This window comes from Lissotriton helveticus, chromosome 9, assembly GCF_964261635.1.
Source record: "Lissotriton helveticus chromosome 9, aLisHel1.1, whole genome shotgun sequence".
Taxonomy (NCBI): Eukaryota; Metazoa; Chordata; class Amphibia; order Caudata; family Salamandridae; genus Lissotriton; species Lissotriton helveticus.
Window position 1 is genome coordinate 396,674,496 of NC_136070.1, and position 17,001 is coordinate 396,691,496.

Sequence of the window (17,001 nt, forward strand, 5' to 3'; positions counted from 1 at the left end):
TGTTCTTCCTCTCCTGACGCTTCTTACTGCAGACCAGGTCAGTCGAAGGGCACATGATGTTTCTTCTGCTTCCCCTGATTTTGATGAAGTGACGCTGGTGCAAAAAAAGTCAGATAGTAGGGGTCCGACATGGTGCAAAATTATGTAGATGCCCTGCAGGATGTGAAGCGGGCCCCCTGAGAGTCCCGTATTTCAATGATATTCATTGGGCTGGGCTCAATGGGGGCACCTGAAGGCAGTAGTGGCAGCTACCAGACGGAGGTGGCGGAGCTGGGGGTTAATTAATAAATATTAAAAACACTTACCTTCGAACGGCTGGCAGGCCACCGCCTCCCCTGCATCTCTTCCTTCTTCCTCTGCACTCCATCTGGCATCTGGAAGCACCCAGCACATAGGCTCCCCAGAGCCAATCACAATGCTGCTGTAATGTAGCGTTGTGATTGGTCTGAGAGCTGTGGACCGGCTCTCAGATTCGAAAAAAGGAGCCTGTGCATGTTCCTGACCAGGCTATGTAATGCAGCCTGGTAGGAACATGAAAAGTGCGCATGAACTGTTTGGCCGGCCCAAGAGGACTGGCAAAACAGATCATGTGCACTTGGGGAGTGCAAACCACACCTCCCCTGGCCAGCCCAGCCCCGCCCCACACTGCACACAAGCTGCATACAATAGGAAAAATAAAATGCCAATCTATACTGCTATAATAAAGAGAGAACTGGGAACCTTTGAGGAGGGTAAACTCAGGAACCACTGCGCCAATCAAAACAACCAATACAGCGTTGGAAAGGGCAGGTTAAGCAGATGGACATAGGCTATATAGCAGCAAAAAATATACGTTAGAAGGGCAAAGTATGTTCTTTGCAAAAGTAGTCCCTTGGAAGTAGCGCCATCTCGGAGGTGGGCGTGTGCGTTGCTGAAATCACGGGCCAGCCTTTTTTGCGTAAATAAACAAAAGCGCCCCAGCTTACTTTTTGAAGACTCTGGCGCGGTGATGTGACGTTTCCGTAGTGGAGGCAGGGTGGTGACGTTTGGCGGACTGCGCTGGGCCCTGGAGGCCGAGGAGCGGCGGCGAGGTAGGTGGGTGTGACCCTGTCTTTGGCCCACGGCTGCAGAGGTGGTTGGGGGCCTGCTGCCAGAGGTCTGTGCACGTGGCCCGTGTGCGGCTGCTTGGGGGCCCTGAAGGTGGTGGTTGCGCTCCGGGGGACTGCGCTGTGAGCCTGATTGCCGAGATACCTGCCTCACCACCTCCTAGGAAGCGCTTCATTTGTAAAGCATGAGGCGAATTATTTTCAGCAGCAATTACATCCGGCATCTTTTGTGCAAAACGCAGCAAGTAAAAAAAGAGTCAACGACTTCAAAAAATAAATAAATAAGGCCCGACAATCATTAGCGGTTGCTCCATACATACCTGATTGCCGAGATTAAGCACTTCTTTTGTAAAGCATGAGGCGAATTATTTTCAGCAGCAGTTACATCCGGCATCTTTTGTACAAAAGGCACCAAGTACAAAAGAGTTTATGTTGCTTTTGGTGATGAAACACGTCTTTTTTCATGTGGTTTCCCCGACTCGTACCTTCTTCTAGGAGCATCGCCTCATTTCCAGATGGCTTCACATAGCAAAAGGGCAGGCTAACTTGGAAATGTAAATAGCAAGTCGCCCTTGGGTGAGCAAATGCTAACATCAAGAAAGTGGATTTCATAACATTTATTTTTGAAACAGGTAACCAATAGCAAAACCTGAGAAACGCATTGACTTTCTAAAATGCCGGGGCTCAACTACCTGCACTGAGGACATTGCTGAATTACTGGGGGCTGAGACATTTGACACACATACATTTTCTACCCCGGACAACGTCGGGGCGGGCTGCTAGTAACTTATAAAATGACAATAGCGATATGTTTTGTCATTTTCTTTTTCCTTTTTGCGGAGTGAGGCAACGCTCCTCCACCTTAGCGGAGAAGCCGCCACTGCCTGAAGCGGGCTGCCCCCACTCTTACCAGCCCTGCAGGGGCCTGCCTGAGTTACGCTCCTTGGGGGCACACTCACAAAAGAGCAGAAGAAAAGGTGAAAAACTAAATGGATAGCATTCAAGGAACACTATGTTTCAGCAGGGTGAAAATTGAAATGAGAAATGCATTCTTTGGCATTCATCGCCTTAGGTGTGGGCCACCACAAGGAAAACATCAGTTGCCTCTGCCAAGCCTTTAGAGATGTGTTAATTTGAGCGGGATACGTACTAACGGTATTCCGAATGTCAATAATATAAATGTAGCGGCGATATAAACGAAAATGATTCTATACATGATAGAAAGTTACGGCGTACACACCTTTAACAATTTTAAAGAATTCAATAAATCTGTAAGCACCACTAAGTTTGATTTCAACTGAAGCAGCTCTGCAATACACCTTAAAAATCTAAATGTTCTCGATTTTAAATTTAGACTGACTGCCGAAAGTCGGAAACTGTAGTAAATATTTACAAGTAATAAAACGAACAGAGCAGCTGCAGTTTGGTCGGGAATGGGGCTCTCGCTCCACAAACGCAATTACCGATGAATAAAGAACGTGAGCACAGTGGTGGACAAAGTGCACGTCCCGCCTGCCAAGGGGAGGCAGCTGGCCTCAGACCATACCCCACGGCTGGGGGAGGAGGACGGCGAGAGAGCGTCAGTCAGGAACTGCAAAACGACGACAATGTTACGAAAGGGCTTTGACTTCACCGCTTGTTACCAGCCCTAAAGGCACACAGCGACAGAACGAGAAAGTGAACGCCGACGGAGATGAGAAGCAGCGGCGTCACTCGGAGCGCGGCAGAGCTGGGTCTGGCCTGGGCATTGCTGCTCGCATCATGCCCGGGCTTGACGGAGTCCCACCCGCAGTGCCTCGACTTCAAGCCCCCCTTCCGGCCCTCCCGCGAGCTGGTCTTCTGCGTTCAGTACCGAGAGTTCGGCTGCTGCGAGGCGGCTCGCGACCGGGAGCTCATGGACCGCTACTACAGAGTGCTGGGGCGTCTCGAGCACTCCCTGCACGCCTCCTGCGCAGCCCAAGTGCAGGACATTCTGTGTCAGGTGAGTGTGCGGTGCCACGGAGCGGTACGTCAAGCTGGAAGACCCCCATATAGTAATGCAGGGTAATATGGGGCAGGGTGTTCAACTCACATAAACAATTGCTCCTTCGTGCAGAATGTATACTGACTGATAATACCTATATCAGTTGTGCTCTGTTATCGACGTGTATGTACTCCAAACTTAGCTGTTATAGTTTCGAACCTGTAGCTAAGGCACAAACATGTAAGCAGCAGGTGCTAAAAACCCACTGAGCTGTCTTACTAGCCCTGCGTCCAAGGACAGGCAAGCAACGTTAATAGGGTAAAAGGTGACCCATTAACCATGTTTTATTGCAGGAAGCGGCTACTTATGTGTTTTCAAACACACTGGTGCACAAAGAGCTTGTGGAGAGCCCACCCTGCAACATTCAATGGTGGCGAGCAGCGAACCCCAAGGTGAAGCGTGCCACATAATGCATGGGAAGTATTTGTGCCCTTTTCAACCAAACCCAGAGTTACATGGAAAAAGCACTAATGAGTGCATCTAGGCCCTTTAATTCCAAGAAATACTCGGGAATTATGGCATGGTTACAGTAGTGTTTGGTTTTTAATATCTGAGTTAAAGGGCTGGACAGTGAATCCTACTGTTACACCATCTCTTGCTCCTTCTTTGAATCATATAAATCTATGACATCCATCATAGCAGTTTGTGATGCATAGACCTGCGTTAAAAACCATCTGAATGTTGAGAGAGCTTTACCTCTTATGTCTATGTCCTGTGCCTTTGGATAGACCATTATGCAATCAAAGAATCTAACCACATTTGATAATACTACAATGGTGTGACATTTGACCTTCACCGCAATGGTTGTTGTGCGGTTGGTAGGGAAATAAATCGAAATATGTTGTTGGTGTTTAGGTCTCAACTGGTGGTGACGTCCCCAACCAGAGACCAAGTACTTTTTTTTAGATTGATGAATAAGCTGACTGTTCAAATAATGTTCACTGTGAGAATGGTTGCTATTTATAAATGTAAATGTAAATTTGGCACTTGTAGAGCGCACTACTCACCCGCAAGGGTCTCAAGGCGCTTGTACGAATACCGCTGTGGAACCCATCCTGGCTTTCCCTGTAAGGTGTCCACTCCTGGGCACCCCCAAGGTGGAGGCCAGGCATCCTTAGCGTTGTGGGGGCCGTTGTGGAGATTAAGCAAGCTATTGCCCAGAGTTGCAGAGTGGGACTCCATGATTGGATTAGGCACCGAGGCGAGAATTATCAGGTCCGTGGAATTTTTTGAGCCCAAGACCCGCCAAGGCGGGGAATTGAACCTTGGTCCCGGGCTAGACCTCCGCATCAGGGTCTGCCGCTCTAACCATTGAGCCACACTTCTCCACTTTTTATAGCTTAAATGTGTTTAGTTCGGACCAACAATATGTCCAAGAGCTTTCTCAAGGTGTGATATGATGATGTAAAAGTTGAAATCTAAATATCACGTCTGTACCTCCCTATCCTCCGTCCCCTCTAGAAGAGCATGTTGTAATGAAATACGATTGGCAACTGCCAAAGCAGAATGAGGTGTCCTGGAGCAGCCTGCATGTAGACTTCTAAGGGTTTATGCCTTGTGCATATTTTTATGTGTAATGGAGTAATGTTCTACACTTCTTTGTCGCAGGTGTTGTTCATTGACCTATGTGGGGTTGATTGTGTCAGAGCTTATGGCGTTTGTCAATCTAGTGTAGCTTTTTAGACTAAGTGGCATATGTTGACAGCGCCGTTAGTTCATTCTGCATGTCTTAACGATGATTTTTGAAGATGTAGTTTTTCATTCTTCTTTTGTTTGTATATGTGTTATTCGGACAGAAATATACTATTTTGTGGTGGTACTTTTGAAATGGACGCAGTGTATGTTGTTTGTCACACTGTGCTACCTGATTTTGGAATTTGTTCATATTTGGTGCTAATCTGACCTGTTACTTGCTGGTTCCATTGCCTTGTAATCAATCACGTTGTGTTTGCACAGCCAATTTGCATACCAGTGATTTTTGCACCTGCTAAAATACCCCAAGATGTTATTTTATTTGCAGAAAAAATATGATGGTAAAAGTGGCTGCCCAACTCTCATTACAGACATCTGTAGTATAATACCATAATATCGTAACAAACATAATGTCAGAGAAATATTGCACACGAAATATTGTTTAGAAAAATATTGCCGCTATTGAAGTGACTCTCTTTAAGCAATGGTACGATATTTTTGTAAACAGTATTTAGGACGCAATATTATTGTTATGCAAATTATTTTTTGCTAGCAACATTCTGACATATAACCAAGCCTGTAAATTGGTGGCAAATGGCTGTGGATGCATTATTTGTGCCACCTTCAACAAGCCCATTAATGTATGCCAGAAACATGTTTATGCCACAAGAGAAAAAGTAACAAAAACTTTCTCAAAACTAGTGTGACAGGAGAAATTGGTTATGTCAGGAGATAGAATCAGTAAAATGTCATCATCTTTTAAAAAATCAGATGTGTTGAATAGCTTCTCTTTGGAAATCTTGTTCATCAGCAATATTGCATTATATTTGATATGGCTTTCGCCAGAAACTTCAGAGTATTCTGAGATGTTTTTTTTTAAACATCACAAAATGAAAGGTACAATTACAGACAACATACTATTCATTTCTAAGACTTTGAATTTCAGGTTATATGGGAGTCTAAGAGTGCGGTCTTGACTGAGAGTGGTCAGCATCTAAGTATATTTAATTACCACTGGTCCACAAAAAATACTGTAAGCTCCAGCACAGCTTCCTTCCTTCCAAAATGTGCCAGTCTAGTGAATGTTAATATATGTACAACTTTGAATGAGAACCAATCAGGCAACCTTTACATCCCTGGGATAAGCTTGTAAATTTCAACAGAAGTCACGCAGAACATTTTTACTTGACAAAGAGTTAAATGTTAAGGTTGTTTTCAAATTTAACCTATCCTTCAGTGTAAGTCTTTGAAACCCTAAGATGTAAGGGGGAAAGTTCTTAGACCGCATATACAGCTGTAGAACCCTGCACTTTCTTAAACTTTCTTGATTATCCTGTGCTTTTCCTCTCAATCAACTCAGAATCTGTGAGCTGATTGGAGGTGCTCCATGTGCATTTTTGTTGCTGCGACAGCAGAGCAACAGGATGTGCTGAACCTGGGATGTACTCCTATGCATAATAAAAGGTGGTGACAGACCATTTTCCAGGCTATGGCGGGGCCGGTAGTATGTTCCAACTGATATCCCAGTGAGTGGCCCAGAATAGGCCTCTTTACCTGTACACCTGGGATGGAGTCGGCGACCACCTCTTGGTTAAATCTGCTAATTTCCCCATGGTCTGTTGTGCTTGGGTTTACATTTATTGTGCGTAGAGACCTTGAGAGGTATTTGTCGGGTCCTTTGTAAGGCACATTGCTTTAAGCACAAGATGGAGCTTCTATGCACTGGTTAAAAGTTTTCTAGGTTTCCTGGCTTTGCCCCCACCTCTGAGACCCCATTAAACTGTCATCCTTGTCTTATTTTTGCTGTCATATGTATTAACTAAGAAAAACAAAATGTTGGAGCTAATGCATGAATCACTTCGAATTACTCACTGCCCCTACAGAAAGGGATTGACCATATGCAAACAAGTCATGACCGTACCACAAAAAGAGATGTACCACACCAACTGCTAGTATATATCCACCCTACAAGGCAATACAAGCAACTACTCACAAAATTCAGCCCTGTTAGACCTCACCACTTATTGTTCTGAAACTCTCAGAAACTTGTGATCCAATCATTTTCCAACTAGTCTGACCAACTCAATCCTGGTCATTACAGATACTGTCTCTAATCCTGATTTTTTTCACTTACAAATGAATGATTACAAGTACGTTAGTCTGATTAGTTCAGTGGAAGCAAAACAAGACTATAGCACCCAGAATGCATTAGTTCCAAGTGAGCTAAATTTACATATCTTCTGCCCATTCGCAACGGAGGTCATATTTAACAAAACCCATTTAGAAGTAGATGTTGGGAAGAACCCTATAAACATGAGGAATTATAGAAAGCAAAAACATGCTGGGTTCTTAAGTACTGCCCATGCATCAAGGACAGATACTTCATAGTTAGGGTACTCGTATCAGAGAGTGCATTCATAATCAATGTGCTATATCAGTACTATCAGAATGAAACAACACAACTGAACTCTTCCTCTTCAGTAGGAGCCCTGCTTTCTGGTTCCGGGTGCTAGTAGCCATACCTTTCATGCACATGTTTTTATTGATATTGTTGTAGTTTCAATTAAACTGCTAAGTCATTCCTCTGCTGAGATCCACAGAGTGCTCCCTCAACCGCCGCAGATCCACTCTCCACCCACACATACTCCGTACACTATTTGACTGAAATCATATTCTGTACTTATAGATATATTGTGGTGCTCTCATTGTCTGGGTTGATTGATTCCAGGCACAACAAGTTGACACACGTCCTGTTGCTGCTAAGATCCTACCTGGCATTAATTCCTCTGGCAAAATTTACTTCCCAGCATCACAAGAATTAATTTTGCCTATGTGGGGGCTCCCATGGCAAAGGTAGGATCAAGCACAATGCCCCTCATTGTGTCAGCATACTTTTAAAACACTATTTCTTGATGAAAATAAGCTCTGGCAAGAGGAACATCCTTATTGCTGGGCTTTGTGAACCAGTAGCAGGTTTCATACGTGGTAGTACTGCATACATTTATTTGGGGGGATGTGTGCATTGATGTCTGCCTTGAATTGTGTCTCAGAGGTCACAGATTAGCATGGTAAGTAGGGGAGGAGGGGCGCAAAAGGGTAGGCACTGCAGATCTTGTCCGATTGGCTTCAAGGTCTTGCTGGATGCAGGATAGGGAGGTAAATGACAGAAATATACTCCATTTTGCATCACGACAGATAGACGTACTACCATCTAACTATATTGATTTGTTTGTAGTTTTGAAATATGAGTACTTATTTGCTGTGGCCTACAGGTTATTTCTCAGCATCTAGAAGAACTAACAGACAGTGTTTTTTTTTTAATAGGAGTGCTCTCCATATGCAGCTCATTTGTTTGATGCGGAGGACCCATCTACTCCAGTGCGGACCGTGGCGGGTCTTTGTAAAGATTACTGCACAGAAGTGTGGCAAAAATGCAGGCCCATCTTTGGTTATATGTCCGACGACAAGGACTTGTTGGATTTGGAAAATAACATGGCAAAGTTATGCCACTATTTGGCACTCAATGATGAAGACTACTGTTTTCCCCGTCTGCTAACCAACACAAAACTGACCAAAAATCTAGGCTTGATTACAGCAGACTCCGAGGGCTGTTTACAGCTGTGTCTCGTTGAAGTGGCCAACGGTTTGCAGAATCCAGTTGCTATGGTACATGCGAACGATGGTACACACAGGTTTTTTATTGCAGAACAAGTGGGCTTGGTTTGGACCTACCTGCCCGATCGGACGAGGCTTGAAAAACCATTCCTCAATATCACAGAAGCAGTACTCACATCTCCTTGGGAAGGAGATGAGCGTGGATTCCTTTGTCTTGTCTTCCATCCTAAGTTCAAGCACAATGGGAAAGTCTACGTCTACTACTCGGTTGAAATTGAAGACTTTGAAGAGAGAATTCGAATTAGTGAGTTCACCATTTCCTCTCGTGATATGAACACATTGGATCATAGTTCTGAGAGGTATAGTTGTTTAATTATGATCTATATATTTGTACTGGTGTCACGAAGAGTGTTTTAAAGCTAGGCAATGCTTTTTATGTTGATGTGAAAGCTTGAACTCAAAGGTTATGTTGGCCTCCCCATATTATGCAACGTGTATGCTGGTGTTGTGGATTGATTTATGACTGAGTCATTTGTGTTATTTATTGTGATATGTAATGTGCAGTTATGTTATCTGTTATTTTATGTTATGATATGCTATGAAGGAGCATGTCATGGTATATTTGATTTTGCTATGGTATGTTAAGTTCTAATGTATTTTATTTCATGCTGCTCTGTGTTAGGGTACATTATGTTGTGTTATGGTATAATATATCACCGTGTCTAATTACTTAGTTGTAGTGAAATGAGCTGTAAGGCCCACTATGTTCAGAATTATTTCCATTTCTAGTCAGCAGTTTGGTATTAACCACAGGAAGTCAAAGGAACATTGTCTTCCTACTCTAGTCATTAGTTCCAATGAAGAAAGAGAAAAACATAAGTTTCTGTCCTAAAACTCATTAGTCCTAGTACTGGTCCTTATTGTGTGGATCCGAAAGATAGTTATTATCAGCATTCTAGCTCTCTAAGAGGTTGTCCACTTTAAGTCAAAATGTTGATGTGGATTACAGGCACCAAATACAAAATAAGCTTCTTCCACAGTATAATTGTTTAAAGTTGAATAAATACTTCCGCGTGGCTTTGATAGTATCTCTTCCCCTAGCCTTTTGTGGCTAAATACGTTTTGATGTGGCTGATATTGGCAGCTCCTAGATTAGTCCCAGGCTACTCCTTGATTGCATGCGATCTTTCAGAACACTGCACTATACAGAGAGCTGCTCATTTAGGTTTCAATGGTAAAGTAGGGATTATATCCAGCGCTATGATAATGTTGCCCTAAAAAATGATCTCAACTCCTATATGGAGCATATTCGAGAATGTTTGAAAAAATGGAGCGGGGTGCTTTTGCCCCTTATGTTCATAGTTGTTACAGTTTTGCAAATGTTTACCAAGCACAAAGACTTTCATATTTCTTAATTTCAATTCACTATGAAATGTAATCGATTTAGTGAAATGTTTGTGTATTTCCATGAGTCTTTCCAATATGTTTCTTTGCCATTCATGTGCTCGTATTGGTAGAAAAAGAAAACAAGCATTGGCATAGCCAATAGGTCTCGCTTTTGGGACCTTATAAGTATTTAGTTATGCAGCACAATATCCTTGGTGCAACAACACCAACCGTTGCATGGCTAAACACTTATAAAGTCCCAAAGGCAAGACCTATTCGCTATGTCAATGCTTTTTTTTTGCTTTTTGCTATGCACTCTCTAAGAGTGCTTGCGACTGTACGGTCTAACTACCCCCCTCTGCCCTCCTCTCGCTGTGCATTGTTTGTTCCCCACCCGCTGCCCATTGTTTCCTTTTTATCCTCCCCCACCCTCTTCCCGCTGTCTGTTTGTTTCTCACCACTCCTGCACTTTGTTTTACTTTAAGCCATGTTGTACAACAGCTCGTGCTGTTGCGCAACATCTCTAAAAAGCATTGACAAAGCCAATAGATAGCGCATAGGTGTAACCTTTTGACTTTGCCAATGGTTTTTGTTAATGCAGTATACAGCTTTGATCTGCACTTGTGCACTAACTTTGTTTGCAATCAGGTGCAAATCGGGCCTGTGTTCTCTTTAATAACATGGGTCCTGTTCTTTAAATGTAAAACAATCTGTCACAATTAGTTCTCTTCACTGCCCCCCTGAACTGAAACGCTTTTCCACCATGCAAACACTTGCGAATAGTTAAACTGTCCTGATCATTTGCTAAACAAAATCTTTTTTTTTAAAATGCTGTTTAGTTTGAAGGTAGTCTTGCGAGTCCCACTATGCTGGTAACATTGCCACAGTGAGGGCGAAATAATTGCCACAGGCGATTTTGCAAGCTTCAGTTTTCATGGGCAACACATTTTCCTTCATATGTACGGAATATGCCAGTATAATGAATTGGGAATTGTTGAATTGGATTGGAATAATAAATGTGTAGAGGGAAAACAATGAGAAAATTCGAAATAGCTGCCTGTGGCTGTCTATGGAGCGAACGGCTCACCGAACAGAAATGCCAAGGAAGGTGTTTGAGAAATAGCAGGAAATGTCCTGTTTGACTGGTGGTGCAGGTACATTCATTAATGAAACCCCCTTCCTTCGCGGGCAGACTGGCTGTTCTCAGGCCACTCACTTCCAATAATGGCTTAGTGAAATGGCAGATTGGGTTTCACCAACCCACTTGAGCCGGCCGGCCGTCTGCTGGTTCACTGAGGGGTCAGTCTAAGAAGTGCTGCTAGTGAGTGTGGGGGATGAGGCTTTTTAAAAGGAAACATCGTATGAGAACCGGTCCCAAGGAATATGCCAGCAGGTCAATCGTGCCCCAGTTTACTGGCGGGGAAATTTCCAGTAAATAATGGGACATGCAGATTTTGGTGTAGTTAGCACCAAACGTTATGGCATATTTTTCTTGTCAAAATGTAACTGGGTGCTATCTATTGCGTCCGATAAATTCCTGCGATGTTGGAACAAATTAGGTACAATAAATATAGTACCCTTTTTCAGACCATAAGTAACCAAGGCCAAAATGAGAATTGCAGGTGTTAATTTAAGACTGTCTCTGCCACAGTTTTGGGTTGGCTGGCACCTTAACAGTGAAAGAGCAAGATCAGTGCTATTTTACCACCTCAGGCAGTGGTAAGCGGATGTTTGTCATGGGAACTTCAAACGTGTGTACCACTTTTGGCTTGTATGTTTTGGCCATTTTAGAAATTCGAAATTATGAATTTGAGATTACTGCCTGCCTTTCCAGGCGGAAAGAGAGGCTATCAAAAGATAAGAAATGACTAAGAATGTCTGGGGACAGCTGGGGTGGTGAGTAACATCAGCTATCAATAGACATAGGCGGGCACTGACTAGGGTGAAATGTATGACCGTGGGTGTTTCAGAGACCAGGGAATGAAAACATTGAAAGATACAAAAGTGATCAGTATTCTATTTGTGTGATTTTTGGTGGAAGGGAGAGCATTAGCACAGGGTGAGGTGGAAGAGGTGGGTTTTAGATGCTCCTGAAGGCAAGACTGTGTAGGTGCACTGGTTGCACCATGATGAGGGGCAGGAAATTGAAAGTGCAGAGTAAGGAGATAGAAGGTGTGTGCATTGAATATCTTAGCAGAGCTCACGGGAAAGGGTCTCCAAGATTCCAGATGCCATTGAAAGGGTAGAGAAAATCTGAGGACTGATCCGTGAGCTAGGCAATTAATTTAATTCTTATTTGCTTTGCTATTATAGCACCATTGTCAATGATTGTGTGTGATATTTTGTTTGCTTACTATATGAAATATAATGTATTTCTGGCAATTGTTAACTGCAGTTCGCCAATAAAATCTGGTTTACAAAAAGCCATAAGTTGACATTTCATGTGTGAGGGGACAAAGATCGCACCTCAATGCACACAAAGGAGCTGAAGAGCATTCTGCACGTGTGGGGCAGTGACTCTATATATTTTTCGCAGTTTACTTTCTAAACATTAGGAAATATATAATTGTGACTTTTGCTTCAGCAGATTAATTAAGTTCTCGCTACTTATTTTACTTCTCCCCTACCCTCAGGTTCGCAGATACTTGAAAGCAATTCTACATACTGTCACGTTATTTAAGTATTTGGACTGCCTCTACATGCCATTACTACTCTTGGAAACCACTACATTAGTAAATAAACTGGGTTCTGCCAAACCCGGTAATTGACTGTGAATAAACTGATGTGGTGAAAAAGCCTATTGGTGTCAATTTCATCACTCGTCATGCTATTGGTGTATTGTAAGGTGTAGTAATTCCAGTGGGTGTCTATTTAAACTGTAGAATGTCCCTATCTTGGACAAAAAAAGTATCCAACTGGATCCATTAGTAAACAGTGTATAACTGGTCAACTGAAATTTCCACTACTGTGCTCCGCAAACGAGGGCACACGTGTTCTTCGGCATAATCCGACGCTGTTTTAATTCACACATGGTGTGAGCGTGCGCAGCTCCTGCTCTGGTCCGCATCCATACACAGCCCCCGTGCACTCCGCCTGGAGCTCCTGGACAACCCCGCCGCTGCCTAAAGAGGGTGTTAGGAAATGGTCCCAGCTGACAGCATTTATCCAATTCCCACAATACACAATGGATGTAGCCTTAATGGCATCGCTGTGCCCGTTGCTACTGTTTCTAAATAGTTTTAAACACGGGGGTGAATTAGACATACTTTACTTTGGAGGTGGCAGTTTTAGCACGTAAGTGCATCACCATGGTTACACGGCAATTAGCTAGGTGGTAGTAGCTAATTAGATAGTCCGCTGTAGAGCTAGAATATAGCTATCACAGTGAGGGGCAGACCTACAGCCTGTTGGAAATGGCGAGTTTTCTGTGATTTTTTGAATATTGGGGAATTCTCAGTGGTCCGTGGGGTTAAAGGAAGCGCGTCGCAGAAAGAAGTGACTTAATAAACATGGAAGGCTCTGTGTTTTGAGTTCAAATGTCTGTGAAGAACACGATCGGCAGTGACGTCATGGCCAGGACGTGTTTTTCGCCCAACCAATCATTACGTTAAGCAAAAGGAATCATAAATTAATTGATCAAGCATTCCTCGGGGAAGATGAGCATATTTAACTCACCCCAAAAACATTTAAAACAAGCCTTGGCCGCTTGTGGCTCCCAGAAGCAATATGTGGTGGGGGAGGGGGAGAAGCGGAGTTGTGTGAGCGCGCGGCCAATGATTTAAAAAAAAAAAAAGGACGCGAGTGTTACGCGCCCGCGATGTCGAGTGGTGCGCGCGCGCGATGTCGCCTCCGCTCGTGCACGTAACCGCACGCCTCATGCCAGCAAAAAGCATGTTGTAGGACTTTTCAAAGCCTACTACTAAATGTCTCGCAGCGCATGCGCTGGCTCAGCGGGACCTAAAAAGACATAACCTCATTATATATTTTTCAGCCCTGAGGAAGCAAAGTTTATTTCATAAAAGAATTGTAGGCTGAATATTGATCTTTTATTGAAATATGTAAGGAATGTAATCCACTCCATTAATACACTAACATTGAATCATATTGATTAAAGCTGATTACTCACACCGTGACTCTGCCGTCTCTTCCCAGCAAACTGTGCCGTGAGGAAAGGAAAGGTGAAAACCAGCGCCAGGACTGAGTGAGGCTGTCCACACAGGGCCGGGACTGCGAGACCCAGGGTTCCGCGCAGGATCATCGGAGCGCACCTGGGTCTCTTCCCGCCCCTGCTCCTCTCTGATTGCTTGCCTGCTCCTCCCTGATTGCTTGCCTGTTAAAACAGCTCGCGGCCCCCGCTCCGCGGGTGCCGCTCGCAGCTGATTACTCACACCGTGACTCTGCCGTCTCTTCCCAGCAAACTGTGCCGTGAGGAAAGGAAAGGTGAAAACCAGCGCCAGGACTGAGTGAGGCTGTCCACACAGGGCCGGGACTGCGAGACGCAGGGTTCCGCGCAGGATCATCGGAGCGCACCTGGGTCTCTTCCCGCACCTGCTCCTCCCCCTATAAAGACACACCCTAGCCGCATAGCGGGACGCGTGTGCGGGACGCCGGACGAAGCACGGACAAAGGGCGGACAGTCTTAGACAGTCCGAGACTGTCCGCGACTGGACTGGACTGGGCTACAATCCTTGTCATTCAAGTAAGGAATTATCTATTATCTTACTGGGGAACTAAGTGGAGTATCCTGTTTCTGACTATACGTCGTTTGTGCATCTCTGATTAGGTACATTCTTGCCAAGTAAACCTATTTGACAATTTGAGACTGCCTGCGACTCGACTCAGCCATTCCACTTGGTTGCGAAGAAAGGAAATTTGATTGCTATTATTCTGCTAATTGCGGGAATTTTGCATCTTGGTGTTCAACATGCCAAAAAAACAGCTCGTAGCCAATGCTAAAACAATGGACAACTACCTGGTTCAGGTGGTTTCGAAAATAAACAGTGAGAGGAGACTGTCATTGGGGCTAAGTCAGTCTCCGAATTTGCAGCTTCTGAGTCCAACACCAAACTCCCCACTGACTGATACCACAGTGTTTGATGCCCCCACTGATTTGATAGACATTATGGTACATTCAAGCCAAAACCCTGCTGATCAAAATAGTTTCCCGTTAGTTGATACTGTAACTCTTGTCCCAACTGATCAAGAAAATAATATCGATTCTGACCATGAGATTAGGGTCTTTAATTCGGATGATGCCTCCTCTTCCGAGCAGGAAACTAGACCGGTAAGAACACGTAGAAAAACACAGCAAAAAAGGTCAGGTCTACGCTCAGGAATGAGAAAAAAAGGGCAACACCTCCTGGTAAAACTAAGGGCAGAACCATCGAATATGGGGATGAAAATGAAAATAGCAGCAGGGATGATGAATTGCTCCAAAAGATAGCCGATATGATAGATTCCAAAATTAAAAGCATCATTAAACCTCTAGTAGCTAAGATCGACAAATTGAATGCGGAGGTAAAAAGAATGAGTGGAATCCAGAATAAGGCCGTGGATGGGGTTGACAAATTAACAACACTAGTAATAAAAGCGGCTCAACCAACGGAGGATAAAGTGGGGAGTACTACAGAAAAGGGGAATGGCTCGACGCTTTTTGCCTGCCCAGCACAAATTTCATCAAATATCACCAACCAATCTCTGGCCGCAGATGGTGTTCCAGTAACATCAAGCTTACCACCAGCAATATGCCAGGACATTGATCCTTTCCAATTTATAGAAGAAGCATCTCCAGTTGTATTGGTGTTGGCCAATGTTCCACCTCTAGCGAATGGTCAATTGGAATCGCCAGCATCCCTGTCCAGCAAGGCATTGCATTGGCTAACAGGAAATATGCTGATGGCACCAGGAGGAAAACAACAGCTCGCAGGTGAAATTAAGACAGTGAAAAGGGTCGCTTGGATTGGGAATAGACCAAAAAAGTTTATAGGTGATTGTGTGACAGTGACTTTTTCCCACCAGGCTGTATTACCCAATGTCTTAAACAACATTTTCCCGCTACAAAGAAGATCTGGGACTGTTGTCCCCCTTACTCTCAAATTTTTCTATGGCGAACAACAAAATGTAACATTCCCCAGGACTTCGGGACCTGTGTGGGACACTGTGATTAAACTTAATCAAAATGAATTAAGAATTGTGAAAGTCGTTTGTGCTCTGGAAACATTTTAAAAACAGAGAGGACTTTTAATAATATAACCATGTTTTATTACCTCTATATTTTGGTTTCTATTGTAATTTATCAAGGATATATTTTTCTACTTTTTCTGCCATGCTTTTACCACCAGCCTATATCTAGGAGTGGGTTTTATGGGAATGCTCCTATAAATTCCTATCCCAATGTGGTTTTACTGAAAATTTGTAAATCCTCATAAACATCAAAACGTCCTAAAATTGCGTTATCAATTTGCATAATAACCTTTCAGTTTGCATAATAATCTAAAGGATTATCAGGCAATGTATATTGAATGATTTAAAAAGTAGTCTTTGGGACTTCTTAAAAAGTGTCACCATTACAGGTCTTAAGATAAGCTTAAATTGTTTCAATTGCATTTAATTAGCTCATAGTACTCCCAATAAGTCATTGAATCGCTATACAGTGAGTAGCACGCTACTCGGAAACTTAAAGCTAGTGCTCAATCCATTAGATATTGGGATTAGTTTTGCATGCTCATTCCATGAATTCACTCCCGTTATTTTTTGTTATATTATTGCCATAGATGCAATCATTAGGGGGGCTATGTGAGAAGCAATAGCTTGCTGGAATTTGTAGATATTGTTATGGTTTTCAAACATAGCTTTGGATGGATAGGCATAAAATGTAGAGTGATTTATAGAGAGGCAGGCAGAGATTGGAAGGGATGCAGATGTGCATTTAGAAAATAAAGGATGGAAGTAAAAGTTCCATTGAATTTTTTCCTTTAGGAATGTAAGGAATATAGCAATTTGAGAATTTGTGCCTGCAATTTCTGGGCTTAAACCAGTTGAAAGAAAAAGTTTTATGTTATGCTCCTAAGGAATGTAGTTTACAGAATCTTTCTAGAGGCACTTAAGAGGTGACACGGATACTTCCCAAGGTAAAGTTGAGACCCCTTTACTGATAAGCAGAGCGACAAATACACACATTCTATTACCAGTAATTAACAT

At 43.4% G+C, this 17,001-nt stretch overlaps 1 protein-coding gene across 1 annotated transcript in view; it reads left to right on the forward strand.

The window, feature by feature from the left end:
- The first annotated feature begins 2,616 nt into the window (after positions 1–2,616).
- The window catches only part of HHIPL1 (HHIP like 1), a 169,785-nt gene continuing 155,400 nt past the window's right edge, over positions 2,617–17,001 (forward strand). The window contains exons 1-2 of the mRNA XM_078660144.1: positions 2,617–3,066; positions 8,125–8,774. Of these exons, the coding sequence (XP_078516270.1) occupies positions 2,779–3,066; positions 8,125–8,774 (938 nt within the window). The 5' untranslated portion in view covers positions 2,617–2,778. The remainder of the gene's footprint in view (positions 3,067–8,124; positions 8,775–17,001) is intronic.